Source organism: Ruditapes philippinarum, unplaced genomic scaffold (genome assembly GCF_026571515.1).
Source record: "Ruditapes philippinarum isolate M1 unplaced genomic scaffold, ASM2657151v2 ctg75_1_1_1_1, whole genome shotgun sequence".
In the NCBI taxonomy this organism is placed as follows: domain Eukaryota; kingdom Metazoa; phylum Mollusca; class Bivalvia; order Venerida; family Veneridae; genus Ruditapes; species Ruditapes philippinarum.
Genome location: NW_026859947.1, coordinates 262903 through 283143, shown reverse-complemented (window position 1 = coordinate 283143; position 20241 = coordinate 262903). Strand labels below are relative to the sequence as shown.

At 31.5% G+C, this 20241-nt stretch overlaps 1 protein-coding gene across 50 annotated transcripts in view; it reads left to right on the top strand.

Annotated features, from left to right (window-relative positions):
• Positions 1-20241, top strand: part of LOC132758373 (ankyrin-2-like) — a 209003-nt gene that overhangs the window by 124554 nt on the left and 64208 nt on the right. For 45 of the 50 annotated variants that reach the window (XM_060750020.1, XM_060750051.1, XM_060750050.1 and 42 more), the window contains 4 exons: positions 1847-1909; positions 5537-5869; positions 7932-8036; positions 14213-18274. In XM_060750020.1, coding sequence (XP_060606003.1) covers positions 1847-1909; positions 5537-5869; positions 7932-8036; positions 14213-18274 — 4563 coding nt within the window. The remainder of the gene's footprint in view (positions 1-1846; positions 1910-5536; positions 5870-7931; positions 8037-14212; positions 18275-20241) is intronic. The other 5 variants (XM_060750046.1, XM_060750045.1, XM_060750034.1 and 2 more) reach the window with 3 other exon arrangements.

Sequence of the window (20241 nt, the reverse complement as noted above, 5' to 3'; positions counted from 1 at the left end):
ACATTTCCAGCATGACTTTCTACCATATTACTGTGATATTTAAGTTTCTTGCACTTTTTGTAGCTTTGTACAAAACACATGCAGTAATATGTTTCACGAAAACATCTATTTCTGTATAATTTTGTCTTTGGCCTGTATAAAAATCAGTGTCGTTTTGCTGCTGAAATGATTGGGTGTCATTAATTATGGAAATTTCTAAGAATTGGTAGTAAAATTTAAGAAATAATGAATTATTGAGAATCATTATATTTAACAGTAGAGAAATATCTGTTTGATTTACGGCCAAATATATAGCACATTATGTAGATCTGTTGGTAAATTGACCTAGAATGCTCTCATTGAAGTCTTCGGTTTAGCACATGCCAATTTGGTTTAATATTCAATGCCATTCCAACCTTACTGCTGTTTTAATTGTTTGAGAAGTTGCCATTTACTGGGTACAAAGTTATTAAAAAAATTTCCAAGCTCAAACTCAGATCTCATTTGATTGGTCAGAAACTGTCACAGAATGTACGCTGACCAATGAAAATCCTGAGATTTGAGACAGAACAAAAATATGGAGGTCTTTGGAAAAAAAACAATTTAGTACTGTTACAGAATTGAAAAAAATGCACACCTTTGGTACTGAATGCAAATGACTTGGAATTACGAATGTCAAATCTCGAAACTAATTATCAGTTCAAGTTGATTAAACAACAGCATAAGAAAGCTAGCAGCAGTTTTGATTTGTTACGGCCAAAGACATGTGTATAACACTGCATGCAAAAGTCTAATAGTTGAGTACAAGGATTTAGACTTAACATTGTCAGTTATACAACACTGAATGTATTTAAATCAGTAGTGAATTATATATACATGTATCAATAATAAGTCTGCCTGTCTATTACTTAAATAATATAACAGTAATTATTTTTTAATGAAACCAAAAGCATACATTAGAGATGTAATATAAATTAGTTTGGATACAATTTACAAATGTTTAAAGGGACTCCACTGAGGTTTTTGACATGAAAGGACTGGAATACAAAAATTATGTACCACTTTGATGAAGTAATGCGAAATTTCCGATCATTGGTTCATTCTGTTTTTCCAGGATAATGATTTGTATTGTACAAAATGACCGAAAACTGAATGGCCACTTTTAACAAAATGACCGAAAATTGAATGAACTCTTAACAAAAATCTGGCCAATTATTGCACAAAATGAATCAAATTTATTTTAATTCACAGTATATCTAATTTTCGCTCTTTTTTTTTCCATTTTACCTGCAACTGTCTGACTGTGTAACAAATTGAAATTTTATGGTTTTGAACATTTTGACCTCAGTGGAGGGCTTTTAAGTAAATATAGTAACTCTTTTAATATAGAATCTGTTCATATATCAAATGATAAGTCTAAAATCCAGATGTTTTAAATCATTTCAGTGCAAAAACAATTCTTTCCATTTTTTAGAACATTATAGGCTGTCTTAGAATGAATTATTTTATCAGAAATCCTATTTATTATAAGCTTATTTCTAAAGTAGCTTAAAGATTATTCAATATTTATACAACAGGGTTCCGTTAAGTCACTGCTTCTAGAAATTTTATATTACTGTCTGACCAACTGCACGGTGATAATAATATTGCGCTTTTGAAAATTTAATACAGTTAAGCATATGAAAAAAGTAGCTGTAATTGCACGCTTTTTTGGCATGTTTTTTGCAAAGAACAGTTTTATATGAAGCAATGTTTTGCACAAATGGAGCCTTGTTAATTGTAGAATGATATTTTCACAATTTTGTGCATGTTTTTCATTACGATCTTGTTTATTGTGTAAGCGTTGGTTTTTTTTACGTGCTTCCAGAAAAAGACGATGAAGAGGGGACACGCACCCCTCCCCCGAGTCCCGAGGAAAAATTTGTCCCAGGTATTCACAAATTCTGTATTGCACCACATTATAACACTTGATGTTTATGAATAGTTACGTAAACAAGGGTTGACTGCAAAACTGCAGAAATTAATATGAAATAAATAAGGACTTACAACAGTTTTGCAATCAACCTGTGTAATGTGTGTCGTTTATTTTCTGCACATCATGTGGCTGTGGTGTTATCAAGTGGTCTGTTTTTCTCCCTGTTACACAGTTACCTTGTTTTAACAGTCTTGTTTGCTTACACTGAAGCTGGCAAAATACATTGGTCATATATACCACCAATTACCATTATTTTCAGCAGAAGTAATCATTTAACCCATTGCTTCATGAGCATTTTGTGAAAAATGGCTGTTTTCATTGAAAAGTCTCCCGTTACAAGATCAAATTGCTATAATACTATAAAAACTGCTTCAACACTAATCAAACTTGGCACAAATGTTGACTGGACCATTGCCCTTGCAACAACATGCTCAGGCTTAAATTTTCTGTTACCATGGCAACGAGGGGACATCTCAAAATTGCCAAAAATCACTATTTTGCGTTGATTTTTTCCATCAAAATTGATTTCAAAGTGCTGCAACTTCTCAATGGATTGAGATAGAGTCAAATGCTTTTCAGCGTTGGTTACACGTTACCTTATGATCAATCTGGGGTCATTTACAGCCTCTAACAAGTCCAAAATTTTCTTGGCGATGAGGGGGACTCCGCCCCCCTTCAAACCCCCCCCAAACAGAAGGGGGCACATCCCCCTTCTGGCAACCCCCTGATGTATCTTTTGGTTGGGGGGCCGCGCCGAAAAAGAGGTCACTTTTTTTAACAACATTTCTCAAACAAAACACAAGTGTTTGGGGCCTAAATTAGGCATTTTTTCATCATTTGAGACAACAAAAGGGGGGGGGGGGGTGAAAAAGGCGTTAAAAGGCGTGTATATGAAGTAATGGGTTAAATAGATGTGGTGTAAATTCCATCATCTGCTTTTTGGTTACCTTAATCTTATTGTTTAAATAAACGATCGTATACAATCGAAATTGAAATCTGAACATTTTTCAAGTGATAAAGTTTTGTATTTTGCCACCTTTAAAAGGTTTTTCTCTAGTTTATTTAGAATGCCTTTCCTGTTATTTCTAATTGTCTCTTGTTCTTTGCTAACATTTCTCAGGTTTGGGTTGATTTAAAGTGATTACTTATCTACTTTTCTTACAAATACAATATATCTCATAGGAATTCTAAATAGTGTATGGTGATGGATGTGTCCTAGAATCTTTAGCTTATTTTGCTTTTTGGCATCCTAAGCTAATCCAAAAAAAAAGTAAATCTTGTCAATAAATTTGCTATGCTGCGTTTGATGTTGTGAAAAGAAATGTATCATTTTTTAGTACTGATTTTTAAAAAAGTCTCATTTAGGACCAACCATGCTTCAAAGTGTAACATTTGTGATCTCAATATTATTTGTTAACTGTTAAATATTTGTTTGTCAAAATGTAATAACTGTAGTTTTTTCTAGGAAAACAGGGGAAACATCTTTGATGTAGTGGTTGGATCTAAGCCATATATTTTGACAATGCTCTTATCAGTCTCCTGTTTTTTATTCATTATAATATATTTGCAATATTTTTTTTCCATAGCGCTGTTTTTTTAAGTTATGAAAGAAAATGGACCTTTAAATCAATTGTAGGTAACAAAAATGTAATAGTAATCATAAAAATTTGTGTCATTTTACTTTTTGAGCTCATCAGTTTTATTCTAATTACAATTTTTAAGATGATCACAATATAACAATTTTAATTTTATTTTGTAAATCCTTGAAATCATAGATGTTGAATTGATGGAAAAAAAGAATAAAAACTGATATATTTAAGGCCTGTTCTATTTTTACTATTCTCATATAAAGATATTTATGGTTGCCATAGGGCTGTTTCTAGAAGATGCTATGATGTTTGCAACTTGCAAGCGCTTGCTTCTCTACAGAAAGCATTAAAGGCTGATCTGCTGTAGTTATATTGCTGTTCATGATACTGTTGTTTATGATACTGTAGTTCATGATACTGCAATTCATGATACTGCAGTTCATGATACTGTATTTCATGATACATTCATAAACAATTGTCTCTGTCAAACATACTTCTGTGAAGCTTATTCCCCCTAGGTATTGAAAAGATTTTGCTTTCTACTCCCCCGCTGCTTTAAGTCCGTCTATGACATGTAAACCCTATTTTACAGAATGATCCTAGTCCACCTGTACTATGCAGTATACATGGAGTCCTATTATCATAATCTTTCCCCCTGCTTTATTTCTCCTTTATAAATTTATTTTAAAAGTTTTTGTTTAGATTAAATCATAATTAGTACATTCAAGAATTGACCTGGCATTAATTTTAATGTCTTGACTTTTATTTGTTTGCTTGATAGCTGAAGACCTTATGTTTTGAATACCTTTGATTCTAAGATATTTACGTATTGTTTATAATGATGAGCAGAAAATTTTGTCAGAATCAAACCCAAGAAATTTCTGATTTACTTTTAGAATGGATCGTAAACAAAACAAATATTCCTTATTGCTATTGATGGCCATTTAGTAGGTTTCATTTAGGATAGTTTATAATTTTATTGCTTAAACCCTTAACCTGCAGAACTGGCAGAAGTTTTGTAAATGGACTCGACCAGTTTCCATTGTCAGCTTGTGAGACAAGGGGCATAATTCTGAAAGCAATATTTTTGGAGTTATTCCCCATTAAAACTTACAATTTTTACAGACTAGCTTTAACACCTTAAGCAGTGTTCTGAATGGAACAATTTTATATATATATTAAATATATTTGATTAATACTAGAAGAAATGTTAAACAGCCAACAGTATGGAGTCTGTTTCAGCTGCCCGGAGGTGCATGCCGGCCTGGCTCTTTACTGCTGGCAAGGCTAACATGGTCAGTTTCCTCAGGTTAAGGGTTAAGAATTTCAAATCTGATTGCTTATTAAATAATTGCTTTATATCAAAGTCTTAGATATATTGTTACTATTGTTTGTACACACATTTTTATATTGTAGTCTTTTTGTAAAAATTCTAGTCTTTTTTTACAAAAGATCAGGGCCTGGTGCAAAGCATTAATTTTGTATCTTTTATTAAGAGTTAATACAGGATGCATAATTATTTCTCACCAGGCCCCTCAATCTACTTGATTCAGATTTCAGATATTTTATATTGTTTGCACACCTTGTAATTTTATTGTTTGCTGTGAATTTTTTTAGTATTTTTACAATGAATTTACAAGATTTTTTTTATTATTATAATTATTTCTGCTTGAATTCACTATTGAATACTTAAGATGTTTAACTTAAAAAAATCTTATAATAAATAGATAGATTTAACTTTGAAATTTTAATGGCATTTTTTTTAAAGTAGCCCAACATATTTTCAGTCATGTCAGTAAAAGTAAAATTAATATTTTCTTTAATAAACTGTGTATTGTATATGAAAAACAAATTTCTAGTGTGATGTATTTTCACGTGTAAAATAGTTAAACATTTATGAATCAATTATCATCATTGATCACTTTTTTTACGAAACCATTCCTCATCTTTTAAAATTATTTCCCATCATGCTCTCATAAAATGAACCAATCAGAATCCAAGGAGGATAAAATCAGAGAAGCCATTGAAATTGAGGCCACAAGAGTGACTCAGGATGAGGAGAAAGAATCCTCTGTTGCCGTTATTGAAGAATCGGAACCGGTTGAGGCTTCAGAACCGGATGCAGACACTGAAGACGCTCAGAAAGATGAAACTGATGCTACTGTTGTCGAATCTACTGAAATTGTCGAGGAAGAAATATCTGAATCGGTTACAGAAATCGAGGAGATATTTCAGGTGTCAGAGGATGGCGTTACATGGAAAACAGTTAAAAAGATAACAACGATCACCCCTCGTGGCACTAGTGAAAGAGTTGTGGTTCTTGGAGGTATACTGATCACACAATTGACTTTACCTTCTGTTTATCTTCTTCAGTCTTAAAGCCTTTTTTTTCTTGCTATTTGTAATATTGTTGTAAAATGAACCAGTAAAGTTAATTTATAGAAATAACAGTAAAATTGGGGGGAAAAAAATATTTAATAATAAATTTTTGATCATTTTGAAAATGTTGGTGCAAAACAGTTGTAACCTTCTTTAAGTCGATTTTATCCAAGCCCACAATTTGTGTGATTAAACGACTTTTTGACACAAATTTTGGAACTGACTTAGAAAAACTGTACATTTATGAAATATTCCACATTTCATCAAGTTAGAATTAAAACAGTATAAATATTTACAAAGACATGACCTAAAATAGTAAGAGAAAATTAATTACAACATTTTACCGCTACAGGCAGTACATTCTGTTTCTTGTTAAAATACTTGTACTGGTTTATTACTTTTTCACCTTTTGTGATTTTTGTTGTAATTTTGCTGATTCCTTTCAAATTTACCATTGCTTATTATTATTGTATATATTATTGATGAATTTTGCGTCAAGAACTTTTTTTCATACACATACAAAAATTCAGGTTGTTTGAATAAGTTCAGTAATGATTTCTTTTTGCCAATCTTATTTCAATTAATTTTCTGTGGTTTTTACATTTTTGTTATTTAGCCATTTACATAATAATACCTTTAGGCAAATGTTTGGAGAAGTTAGCAGAAAATTAAATTACCTTCTTTTATGAGTTGTTTAACATATAGAAGAAACTCTATTCATTGTGTAAAACTTCACTTTTGTTAACAAGAGATATTTGAAAAAATTTCTTTCAATTCCACTGCAAAAACTAAACTAATATCTAATCTTTGTGTTGTAGTTTCTTCCCCATTTGTCTGGTTTATAAACAAGGCAATCTGTTTTGTTTAATATTGTATTGTTAATTTGGAAACTGCCAAAAATGCTCATTGGCAGTGCTGTTGAATAGAAACAAAAATATGTTGACAATATTTTTTCACTTTTGCTGAATATATTGATTTTGTATACTTCTTTGAGTGTTATTTTAAGATTTTTTAATTTTTCTCATTCTGCAGCATTCATATTAGAAGCGAATAGTTTCTTTATTACTGGATTTGCTGAGGGTAGATTTGCATGTCATTTAATTAACTGATATTAGTATTTTAGCCTTTAACCATTGACATTAAAATTCCTGTAGCCTGCAACCTAAATCATAATGATTTTGTGCGTTATCATATACCACTTTGATGAAAATTATTCAGTTATTCCCGTTTACATATTCGCACTCTGCAGGTCTCGTGGGAATGCAACTTTACACAATCATCTTGTGTGATATAAAATCAGCTTAACACCCTCGTGCAATTTTCTATATAATTATACATTTATAGATTGTGGTTCTTTTATCCCCATTAAAATTCATTACTTTTAAGGTTTGTGATTAAGGTTTGGTTTGCAGGCTGCAGATTAATTTGGTAAAGAAATTAAAACAAAATATTTAAATGAATTGCATAATCTCTGTAAATCTCTGTAAACTAACTTTTAAGGAAAGTTTTTGAATTCTGTTGAAATGATCGTAATTGTATCAAAACTGATAAGTGACATATGTGTAGAATATTAATAAATGTTTCTACAAATAGTGTATGTCTATCTGTCTGTCTGTCCTAAGATGGATGTTGTAAATATTCTAACCATGTATAAACTCTATTAATGTTGTATGCCTGTACTATATGTATTTAACTTGTTTTAATGAGAATCATTTTGATTCTGTCGTCTACAACAATGTTGTTGAAGTAATTAGAAATATAGTTATTGATTCAAAATGAGCATAATTATTCAATTTTGTTTTTATTTTGGTCATTTTTCATGATGATTTTCACAGCTGAATTCATTTTAATATTTTACATAAGAGACTTTTTAAACAATTGTTTGCTCATGCATTATTTTTCATCATAAAATTCTGTGCCAAGTTATTGTTGTTATCATACACGGGAGGAGCTGTGGGGATTTTTTTTTTTTGGCTTTTTCAAACAATTTCTTATTTTTGCAATTTCAGAAGAAGCTGTCCAGAAGGAGTCGGCTATTGATCAGCTTGCAGCTCGGCTTTCTGAACCTCGCGAAGATGGAACTGCTGAGGATACCCAAGATGCTGGAGAATCTGGTGTGTAACTATATATAGAACTGCTGTCATGTGACCTTAGTCATGTGATCTGGTCATATGACCTTTTCATGTGACATTAGATGATAAGTGACACCCAGCCTGGTCATGCAATCAGTATATACATGTATTTGGTCTCCGTGTTATTTTATGGTTTAGTTTCGTTTTTTTCTTCTATTATTTTTCCGGACATTTATTGGACTAAAAATTTAGTACAACATGCATTTTGCATTTGCATTCGATTACAAGGAGATTATCAGAATAGAAACTAACTTCACATTTATTTTTGGATATTTAATTACACTTTTATTACTGCACAAACATGATGGCATGCAAATATTCTATATACAGAATAATAGAGGTAGAATTTTTTTTTTACATTCATTCTATCTAATAACACTGGTCACTTACAAGATTTGAACTTAACATTTTTATAGATGTTTCCAGGTATCACTTAATGAGACAAAATATCACATGACAGTTAGGTGAACAAAGTTACCACCAGCAAAGTTTTTTCTAATTAATTTGCTTTACTTTTTACTCCATGAGTTAGCAATTGCTTAGGTTCATTATAAGTGCAAATACTCTTTAAACTTTTTTTTGTAATCCTTGTATTATTAGGTGATAGAATGTTGTAGTCTATTACGTATTGCTATACTATGTGAGTTCAACGTCCCAACTTGATCTCAAGCTCAGAGACTCAGGAAAAATCCAGTCTTTAAAACCATCCAGTGTTTTCATACCATCAAGAGAACTGTTCTATGCAAAAATGTATAACAATATAACCAAGCTAGAAATCCAGAAAATAGAGCTAAATAAGAAGAGCTTCGCTTCTGTGAAATCTTGTGGATTTTTCTTCAATGATCATTTATTTTTTTGATGTTCAAAATTTTACTTGCCATTGTTAATATTTTTTGGTATGGTAAATAACTAATAATATGAGGCAAACTAAATGTGCCCCTTTTGAAATGATGTGTACTCACTGAATACTAATCTAGAATCACAATATAGACAAATATAGGAAAACGTTTGACAGACTAATCCAAGCTGAAGTGAATTTAATGACTGAGATTTTAATAACACTCCAAGAAACTCACTTTATTGCATTCCCCCTTCATCATATTTTATATAAATCTCTTTTTTATCTATGTGCAATAGGAGATTAAAATGTATCACAGTAGTATTGAATCATAGAGGGAGCTTTTTTCGTGACATTTACAATATTTACTTGCCAACACTTGTATATTCCTTTTATTTACAAGTTATACAACATTTTTTATATATATATGTACGTTTTATTATCTACATCATTATACAGAACTGGCATTTACTTAAAAAACAAACTTTTAGAACTGTATACACAAAATTATCTTAACTTTTTTTATGTGAATAAGAATTCCATAGAAATATTTTAGGAAAAAAGACATTTTACAACAGTTTATTGTTAACGACTTTAAGTATTATGTTAAAGTGTTAATTTGGTAATGGTTATAGCAATGTTATATAATTCATATTGGTGTGTTAAATGTTTACTCAGATTTTTGCATGTTCCCACTTTTTGGACCTTCCAGACCCTCAAAACGCATGTGTGGGTATCTATATTATTTTGATGGGAACCCGTGTGTGTTTTCAAACATCCATTATTATTTGACTTGCATGAACAATCTATTAAATGGAAAAAAAAAAAAAAAAAAAAAAAAAACAAAACAAAAAAACATTTTGTTTAATACTTACGGACATTTCAAATTATTGTATAAGTGAATATGTAATTAATTTGTATAAGAATAGCAACACCTGTGTGATAATATGAACTTAGTCATTTAAATTCTTAACAAAATCTTGTCAGTTCTCTGATCAAGTCAAAAACAAGGTAATATCTAAATTGAGGGAACTTGTCCAAAAGGTGGGAACATACGTATCTTTTTTAAACAAAACTAAATTTATACCACTGTTTGTGCTTGTATTTTATGTTGAAGTGTTTTGCAATAAATTAGCTGCTACTGCCGTACACAGTCTACTGTCTGTTTTATTTGCAGCCATTTTGGTTGCATAGCCTGCTGCTCCTTGATTGGTCCAATCTCATTTTCCCATGGTCCTTTGCAGACATTTCAGCCAATCAAATGTTGGCATCCCATTTTAAATATTTGAATCATAATCCGGATCATTTTACTACTTATTAGAGATTAACTGAACTCATTGAATCATTTATGCTTTTAGGGTTTGTTAATGTGCTTCTGTGAAAGGAAAGTTTTAATTTTATTCTAACAACATTAATAATAGTTTCTATTTATTTGTTATCAATCTAAAATCTAATATTTTACTTTCAAACTTTGATTGATTAAGCATGCAAGTTCTAAAAGCATAGATGAACAACTAAAAACAACAACAACACTAATGATATGTCACTTTGTGTATTGATGTTGTCTTTAGATTTAAAAATAAGAAATAGAATGCATGGCCAGATAAAAAAAAACAACAGCAACATAAAAACAAAGTTCTGTCACTAACCAACCAATTTTTAAAAAATGCCAATATTTTTAATCTTTATTTATTTGAATGAAAAATAGTGCCACATTTATTTTGTATTCTAACTCTACACTTAGCAAAGAAATGCCTGTCATTCAGTTGTAGATACTAAAAACAGTTCTGTCAGTTTTAATACCTCTAATATCTGGAGCTTGCTGCTCCCGGCTTCATTCATTTGTTCATTATTCATGGCCCAGATTTCCATATTTGGCAATATTAGAAAAGGAGCAGCAGGCAGAAATTATTTTTTGTGTTTCTTTTTCCTGCAACTTTTGCTCTGTTTTTGCCAGCTGTTAACCATCCTTGCTTATATTTTCTCTGTCTTTCAATTATCTCTTGCATGGCATGGATTTAGTTCTTTTAGTTTAATCTGTGTTCTCTGTTTTCTTTTTCGTTTTCTCTTTTTCAAACATTTATTCAGAAACATTGAAGAAACCAAATTAACCACAAAATAATAACCTATTACCCAGAGCTTGTAGATGTATGAGGAATGCTACTGACAAAAATTAACTTGTACAATATTGTGTTTATGATTCAAGAGGGGAAAAAACTTGCATATACTATCTGCTGTATTTCTCTGTCAAATGATGGCTGTTGATTTAAATCATAATTTAGTATGGTAACTTGAACTTTCGGATAGACTGTGCTTAGCATCAACTTTCTTAATTCAGATATGTTTGGACTTTAGCACAAAAAAGTCTGCTTTTGATTCTATTGCCGCTAATTGCTCAATCTGAATGAAAATTTTCTTTAAAAACCGTCTGCAATTTAGAAAATTCTTCTGCTTAATATGTATAAAAGCAAAATGTGATATGGTATGATTTCGGGGGGCAAAATGCGAAAAAAAAGTAAAATTTGAATGAAATGTTTGTGATGTGACAGTTTAAATAACACAAGAATGCTAATCTTTCTTACACCATTTTAGATACCAATAGTTCTTCTTACATTGATTAATATCTCTAGTGTGATATCTTTAATTAATACTTAATGCTTGCACATTAACAAAATTGGTCATTAATAACAAAAGTTTGCAGTGTTAAACATACCTTAATCATGCAAGATTTGCTGCAGGTATTTCTTGACATATTTGTATGTATTCGGAAACAAAAATATTTGATTATATAGAGTATGTTAAATTCAGAAATGGTGAAATTGATAGAAAATAGAATTTTGATTAATTAATGTGCATATTTTTTTTTCAAAATTTCTATTAATATAGAATTTAAACAAGTTTCTATTTTACTTGATATATATTTGTCCAGGAATGCCTTGTACAGCACCTCTGTGTTAATGTTGAATTTTTTCCTAAAGTATGTAACACTGATAATAAATTCAATCAAGTATATTAAAACAAAAAAATTGTGAACCATACCATAAAATTAATGAAATGTAAGATCTTAACTAACAATGTGTAATATAAAATAGAAACACATGAAGCAATTTTTTTGACTGGTAGTCAAAGTCAGTACATCAATCTGGCAGAAAGATTGATTTTATTTAACTATTAAAGTTTTATTTTTTCTGGCCATGCACATGTCTAAAGACAACACATAAAGTGACATAAAGTCCCTATCAAGGAGACTTATTTAATATATATCATATTAATACTATTCACTGTGTGCTTACCTTTCTGTGTGCCAATTACAATGTGGCAGACCCAACGCCAGGCTGGCCTGACAGCCTGGCCTGACATTCTGTGCAATCCAAGTACTGCTTCTGAAATGTATACTTTCATGTTGCAAACCTTCTTACTGCAAAGTAACTATGAATAGTTCCAAAATCAATGTCCACAAGTCTTCATATGTTTGGACACTAAAATCTTTTTGTATAACCAGTTTCTTATGAAGAAGGTAAATGCCATTAACACAAAAGCTGCACTCTTGCCAGTACATTGAAGGAATTTCGGATCACATGGCATAAGGTTATTTAAAGTGTAAAAAACAATATAAATGATGTTAAATCAATTTGAATACATTTGAAAAAATACTGATACAAATAATACATAATTATGCACAGTTTTAATGAATATCAATAGATTTAAAGCAGAGTTTGAAAGAAAGAAAAAAAGATTGAATAAACTAAAGGTATAACATACATTTTAAAAAGCTGCATATCAAAATCAAGCTTTACATTGTCTATGAACAAACAAGCTGATAAAGTACAGTAAATAATGAAGGGTTTTGTAACAGCACTGTGCAAGATGTACAAGTACATGCAGTGACAAACAGTGTTATATAAAGTAAGAGTCTGAATTTATGACAAGTAAACAAATGAAACTGAAGCAGCAGTCAAAAGATAGGAGAGATTGTTCCAAAGGTAGTATGACAATGTATTTGTTTATAAGCATGCTTCTCCTATACCCTCATATATAGAGGAGCATCTATACAGGTAACTCATTATTTACATATATCTTATCATATGCCAGCTTTAACTAAACAGTAGTAATAATCAAGTGAGGTTTTCCAAGGAAAGGATTTGGTTTACTTACAGAAAGTATAAACAGGTAAGTTTATGGAAAACCAAGGATTTTTCTCTTCTTTTTTTTAAAAATTATTTCCAACATTACTCCTCATTTCATTATTCACCCCAATATTATATTTCTGACCAGCTTGTGATTCTGCAAACTTACTTTTACCAACAGGAGCTTCAAGAAGATTGCTTTATCTAAATCACCAGAATGAAATTTATATAAATATCGATAAAAAGATTATCCTTCATTACTGTTCAATTGGACCCTGGTTAGAGGAAGAAATATCAATATGCTATAGATTGATTTTAAGGCTTGCATTCACATAATTTTAAGGCTTGTGTATTAAGGAACTATAAACAAGTGTTACTGTTGCTGACTTAAAATCAATTGTGCCCGTTGCTGTGGATTTGAATCCTGCCAAGGACCTCACATGTTGTGTTATGTGAAGAAGCTATGTATCTAGCTTTTTGTCATTGTTTTTACTTGGGTGCATGAATTGTGCCTATAAATAGTACAATGATGGGCATCTAAGATCCTCCCCCACATGTTCAGCTGAAAGTCTCCATATGACCTTAACATAGTGTGACTTTAAACTAAAAAAAACCAACACCTAAATGCTTCAAAATTGTTTTTCTTTTTTCAAATATATGGAATATCTAGTATTAAGTAGGATGTTTCTTGGTTCAGTTTTTGGTCATATGTTTCTTTTATGTAAAACCTCTTTAATTTTTTTTTTTTTTTTTTTAAGTGAAGAATGGGTGAAGTTTAGATAAAGCTATTTTCATGAAATTCGCTTTTGACAAATGTGCTAAATTTAATTCATTTTTACAGGTAAGCTTTGTAAATCTAACAAAAAAGAAGCTTCATGCACCACAAGTTGGTCCCTTTTGCAATAAAGCCTTTTGATTCACACACATATATATATACATATATTCAGCTGAGCTTATATATTTAGCTCATGAAGCTAGGCTAGAGCACACACAGTGGTTTTTGCATAAGGTTTTATTGTCTGCTTTTGCTGTAGGAGACAAGGATTTTTTTTTAAATATACTAACTAAATGCATTGGTTGCAGGAAAAAAAGATACATGCGATGTTGTTGGTATTTTTTTCACTAGGAAAAATATTAAGAGCACATAATACTTTTAAGGCTCTTCATTGTAATCAAAGGCTCTGATATTTCAGACCGTTTTTATGGTGAGCTTGACAATGTGGAAAGACTGGTAATACTATCGAAAGAGAAAACAATTGAAGAATCAATAGACCCACAAATGGGCATTGTTACTAGGTCAGAAGCCCCTGTTAGCTTCATGCCAACAAAAGACAATGATCAGGATGACAAAGAGCCAGAAGGAGATATCTTAGGACAAAAAGAACGGGAAAGAAGAGAATCTGAAAGAAGCACCAGTAGTAGTAGTTCAGATGAGGAAGACAAAGACAACAAAGATAAAATCAATAAAGACAAAAAAGAAAGAAAATCATCTGGCAGCCGGAGTAGTTCAGAAAGTGAAGAGGAATATTTTGAAACAGTAGGTGAACCAGAGAAAGATCTGAAACCAGGTGATGAACCAAATTATCCAGAAGTTGTGGAGGAAAATGAAGAAAGAGTAGTTTCACCAGTGTCACCTATAAGAGAGCCAGAGAATGATGTCAAAAGGCCAGTGAGTCCTTTGCAAGAACCTGAAATTGATTTTAAGCTTGAGTCTCAGATTCTCCAGCACTCAATTGAAACAGATATTGATTTCCCATATGAAAAGAATGATATGCAAGTTCCTGAAATAGACATTGAATCAAAGTCTGATATTAAAAGTGATGAAGATGATAGGGAATTTGATACATTGCATAGCATAGAAAACAATGAACCTATTCTTACAACAGAAACACAGTTCTTACAATCACCAAAGGACAATGGCTCTGGATTTATGGAATTTGATACTAGGCAACAGTCACAACAATATTCAACTGAAAGCTTGGTGACAGTGCCGAATACATCTCCAGAATATGCTGCAGAAGAGCCTATGAAAAGTGATGAAAATGAAAAAGATGTCATATTAAAAGCAACAGAAGATGAAAAAATTGAACATGATGCAGATAAAGAAATACACAAAAAAGACTCTAAGAAGTTACATGTAACTTTCGCTGAAACAGTGATAGACAATGAAAAATTTTCGGATGAAAGTGACACAAGTGAATCTGAAGGTTCAGCAAGTGATTCTGATTCTGACAGTAGCACTGAAGGAAGCAAAGATTTAAGAGCACATTTCCCTGAACGGAAGACAACAAGGAATTCTTCTTCTACAGAAAGTGATACTGATAATGAGGGAGGTTATGATGTTGAAGCAGCTTCTAAAGGTGAATTAGTGACTGATCTTGATGCTGTTACTGATGAAATATCTGAGGCAGTGACATCCTTTCGGTCACCAGATATTGAAACTGAGTACAGCACATTTCCAGACCAACCAACTTCAAAATTAAAACATGAAGATGAGGAATACAATGAAGATCAAAACATAGAATTTATAAGTAATGTCCCGTTGTCTATTGATACTTTAAAAGAAATACAAAAGGAAACAGATGTTGATAACATTAAAAATCAAACAGGCAGCAAAATCGAAAAACATTCTAGTTCATCCTCTAGTGATAATGAAAGTGATAACCAGCCATATAATTTTTCTATAGAAACAGAAATTGATAAACAGGTACCAATTGTTGAAACAGATTTAGATGTTGGGAAAAAACCTTCTATTGAAACAAATGTTGATGAAATCTTTGATGATATTGCAAATTCCAGCATGCCTGAAAAGAAACAGTCTGGTTCTTGTAACTCATCAGATGAAAGTGATAGAGAAAATGAAAAACTATGTACAACTAGTGATAGCAAATCAGATGACAAAAACGAAGGGCCGTTTGATGAATCAGTAGACAAATTAAATGAAGAAACCAAACTTGGGGAAAGAAATCCACCTCAGGTTGAGTTTTATGATGAAGGAACTGTTAAAGTTAAAGATTCTTCATCTGAAACTTCTTCTGATGAGAGTGATGTAAAAGATAAAGTTGAAGAAGTAAGAACAGAATATGAGCCACTTGCAAGTGAGGCAAAATTTATAGTGAAATCAGATCCTGAAATTATTAAAAATATGGATGCAGATGAAATGAAAGAGATTGATGTAGATAAAGCATGCATAGAAAAGGAGAAAAGTTTTGACATAATAAAAGCTCCTTCAAAAGAAACAAATGTAGATGATATATTTGATAATGATGATAATGATGTTGACGATTCACCCAATGTTAAAAAACCTGAAACCATTGCAAGGAAAAAATCAAGCTCTGAAAGTTCTTCTGGTCAAAGTGATGAAGAGAAAGTAAAATCAGTAAGTGACAGTGACTCTGAAGACAGTAATAAGATAGGCAAAAATGAACATAAGGATATTAAAGTAAATAATGAGAATTTGCATGAAAGTGTTAGAAAAACTGAAGAAAAATCTGAGGATGATGAAGAACTATCAGACAAACAAAGAAGCACAAAATTATCATCTTCAAGTGAAAGTGGTGATAAAATGAAAGAAGAAAGTGATGAACCATCGGCTGTATTTATGTTAGAAACTGTCACAGCACGGCATTCACCTAGAAAGAGATCTTTATCATCCTCATCTAGTGATGAAGATACTAAAGAGAAGCAAGAGCAATTTAAAATGAATACTGATTTAAAAATAGACACAAAATCTGTTGAAATTGATGAAAATGTAGCAGAATTTGTTGATCCTAATGAAGTTATTGTTGTAGAAAATGTGGCAAAAGAAATTAAATACTCTCAACCAAATGTACCTGTCCCAGAGTCAGATACTGCTAAACAAGCGCTTGATTTACCAGAGCAAGTTATTGATCAACCAGAATTTATTGAAGATTTACATGATAAAGATGACAATGCAAGAAGATCATCTAAATCAAGCAGTAGTTCATCAGAGAGTGATGATGATAATGTCAAGAAATCAGTTGTAGAAGATGATAATGAAGTGCTAGCTTCAGAATATAAAGAATCAGAAAGGGAAACAAATCGGGTAGAATCATTCATTTGTTTAGAAGAACCCATGACTTTAGATAGGTTTGAAAAAGTTCCAGCTATTTTGCCAGTTGAGAACACAAAAGTGTCTACATCTTCATCTTCAGAAAGTGATGATGAAGGAGAAACTGAGAAAACTGAGAAATCAGACCCAATTGAAACAGATATTGATAAAATTCCTTTTGAAACAAATGTTGATGACTTGAAAGAGATTAGTGAACCGGAGCATAAATTAAAAGAAACTGATATAGATTTTCCTCACTATGGTGAAAGCAAAAGAAAAGACTCCTCATCAGACTTCGAAGATGAGAATGACAAATTGAAAGGAGAAACTGATGTTGATGTTGTTAGGGAGTTAGATTTAGAAGATGATAAACAAAAGCCAAGATCAAGAACATCATCCTCTTCTTCTTCTTCTTCATGTGATGATGAAACAAAAAGTAAGCCTGTTGTTGAAACTGATCTAGACACTGTTACACCAGCACCCAGTAAACCTGTAGAAACTGATATTGATACATATTATAAAGAAACAATGCCAACTACAGAAGAACCTGATGTTTACCCTGTTGTAGAGGAACCAGAGCAATCTGAGCCTGTCCCATTTTCAGATATAGGAGCAGTACGACCTGAGTATGTAATGGAGCAATATCATTCAGCCATTCCTGTTGAATATCCTACAGATTACCAGGGTGAGTCTGAACCACCTAAGGATGAAGTCTATTGTGAAACAACCTTGACGGTTGTTAGAAGAGTCAAAGTGAAACAAAGCTATGGCAGTGACAAAACAGAAAAACAACCAACATTGATTGAGCAAAGTATGCTTAAAAAATCCCAACATCCAAAAATTGAAGATATTACAGAAAAAGAAACTGCTGCAACCACTGAACATGAAACTTATCCTGGGAAAAGGTCAAGGTCACCAAGCTGGTCATTTGATGATGACCATGTTTCCAAAAGATTGGATGCTGAAGACCGGTTTTATAATGAAAAGGAGGCCATACCACCAGCTAGAGAATATATGATAGTTGACTCACCACAACAAATTGGTTCCACAGAGGGCACAAGAGAAAAATATGTTACTCAGAGGCCATATGTTGTAAGAAAAGGTTCAACAAGTTCATCATCATCATCATCCTCATCATCAGATGAAGGTGAATTTAAAGTCCAAGATCAGGATGATAAAGAAGGTATTTTTGGGGTTGAAAGGTTTGCTTTTTAATTTACTTAACTCATACACATGCTAGCATACTCTAAAACACAGGCTTGGATCTTTGCTGGATTTTTTCCTAACTTCTAACATTTTCCTCTTATTTGGGATTTAAAGGTAAGTTTTTTCAAGCATTTCTGGTGTGTAACAGTCCATTTTATTTAAATACAAGGCAATACAATACTATTTTTCATTTTTAATTGACAATTATTTGATAATCAGTTAATGATGATGATCTAAATGTTCTAATTAATGTAGATTAACAGTTAACAGGCTATTATCAGCTTACCGATAGATCCCGGAAGAAAAAAAAAACATTATACAAGTACAAATATGATGTACTTCTATAAGCCTTATTGATTTGAAATCAGTTTATTAAAAAGCACTCTGTTTGTTTTACTTTCAAATGTTTGTTCAGAATCGTACAATCTATTTTTTTACAAGAAGAGTCATAAAATTTACTGAAACACCTTTCTGTCTGCAGTATCATTTTTTTTAAGATAAAAGATGGACTGTCACACACTGTTTTATTTTATTTTTCAACATAGCTTCAGACTTGCTTTCTTTAATATAATATTGAGAGTGTAAAGGTATGAGTGCTTCTAAAATTTTCTAAAAATGTTTTGAGTGGAAAAATCTAAAACTTGTGAGTAGATTTTATTTCTTGTTTTGACTTTTCTTCACAGTCTTATCTTTTGAAGTGAGTGCAGAGAGAGTGAGTACAGGCATAGCACTTAACCTAATAATTTTTGATAATATCGCAAGTAAAAAAAAATACAAGCTTTACAATAAAATAAAGTATAAAAATTAACAAACAGTAATTAAATATCAAATATAGCATCATTATCAATTATATAATTGACTGATATACAATATTTACTTGTACAGGTCTATTATGATATTATGTACTACACTTTAACTGAACTAACATTTTTATCACTCAGTATGTTAAAATGTATTTTAACTAGGATAATCAAATTAAACAAGATTTTTTTTAATTATCTAATACTTGTATATGTAATTTGGATTATTATATTCTACATATGCATGAATATATTAAAATTGAGTAAAATTTTGATATTTTAAATTCTAAATAAGTAATGTAACGAACTCATAGAAGCAAAACTTTAGACATGAAAATACTGCTATTACAGTGAAACCTCCACAAAAAGGCCATCTGTTGAACAATTACCTCTTTGCAGCAACAGTACCAATTCTTACTACAGGAAGACTGCATAATAAACTAAACCTCTTTTGAGCAACACCACTCAACAACAACCAAAAAAATCTTTTCAACAAAAGATGTTTGCTCAGCAGAGTTGGTACTGCTTTCTTATACCTCCTTTTTACAAATATTAAATTGATGTAACAAATGTATGAAAATCATAATAATGTTGATGTCAAAGCATTACAATACGTCTGTCACAGGAAAATGAATCATAGAATTTCTTCTTTATCTTAAGATATAAAGATAATTAAGGTGCTGTAATAATGAAAGAAAGATATTTGATCAATATTACTTGTCAATTTATGAAATAACTTAATGGCAGCCAATCATTATGAGTTATCCAGCCTTTTGTTTAATCAGAAAATTTAACATTATGTATAGAAAGCGCAATTGAAAATATAGTGAAAAAGTTGAAGACTGATTTGCCATAACAACAGTAGAAGGAGTAAATAAACTAGAAACAAATAATAAACCTGAAATTTTTAAGCATAAGCTAGAGCATATTAATTTGAGCCAAGTCACGACAAAACCAACATAATGCGTTTGCGACCAGCATGGATCCAGACCAGCCTGCGCATCCGCGCAGTCTGATCAGGATCCATGCTGTTGGCTTACCAACTCTATTACAAGTAGAGAAACTGATAGCGAACAGCATGGATCCTGATCAGACTGCGCAGATGCGCAGACTGGTCTGGATCCATGCTGGTTGCAAACGCATT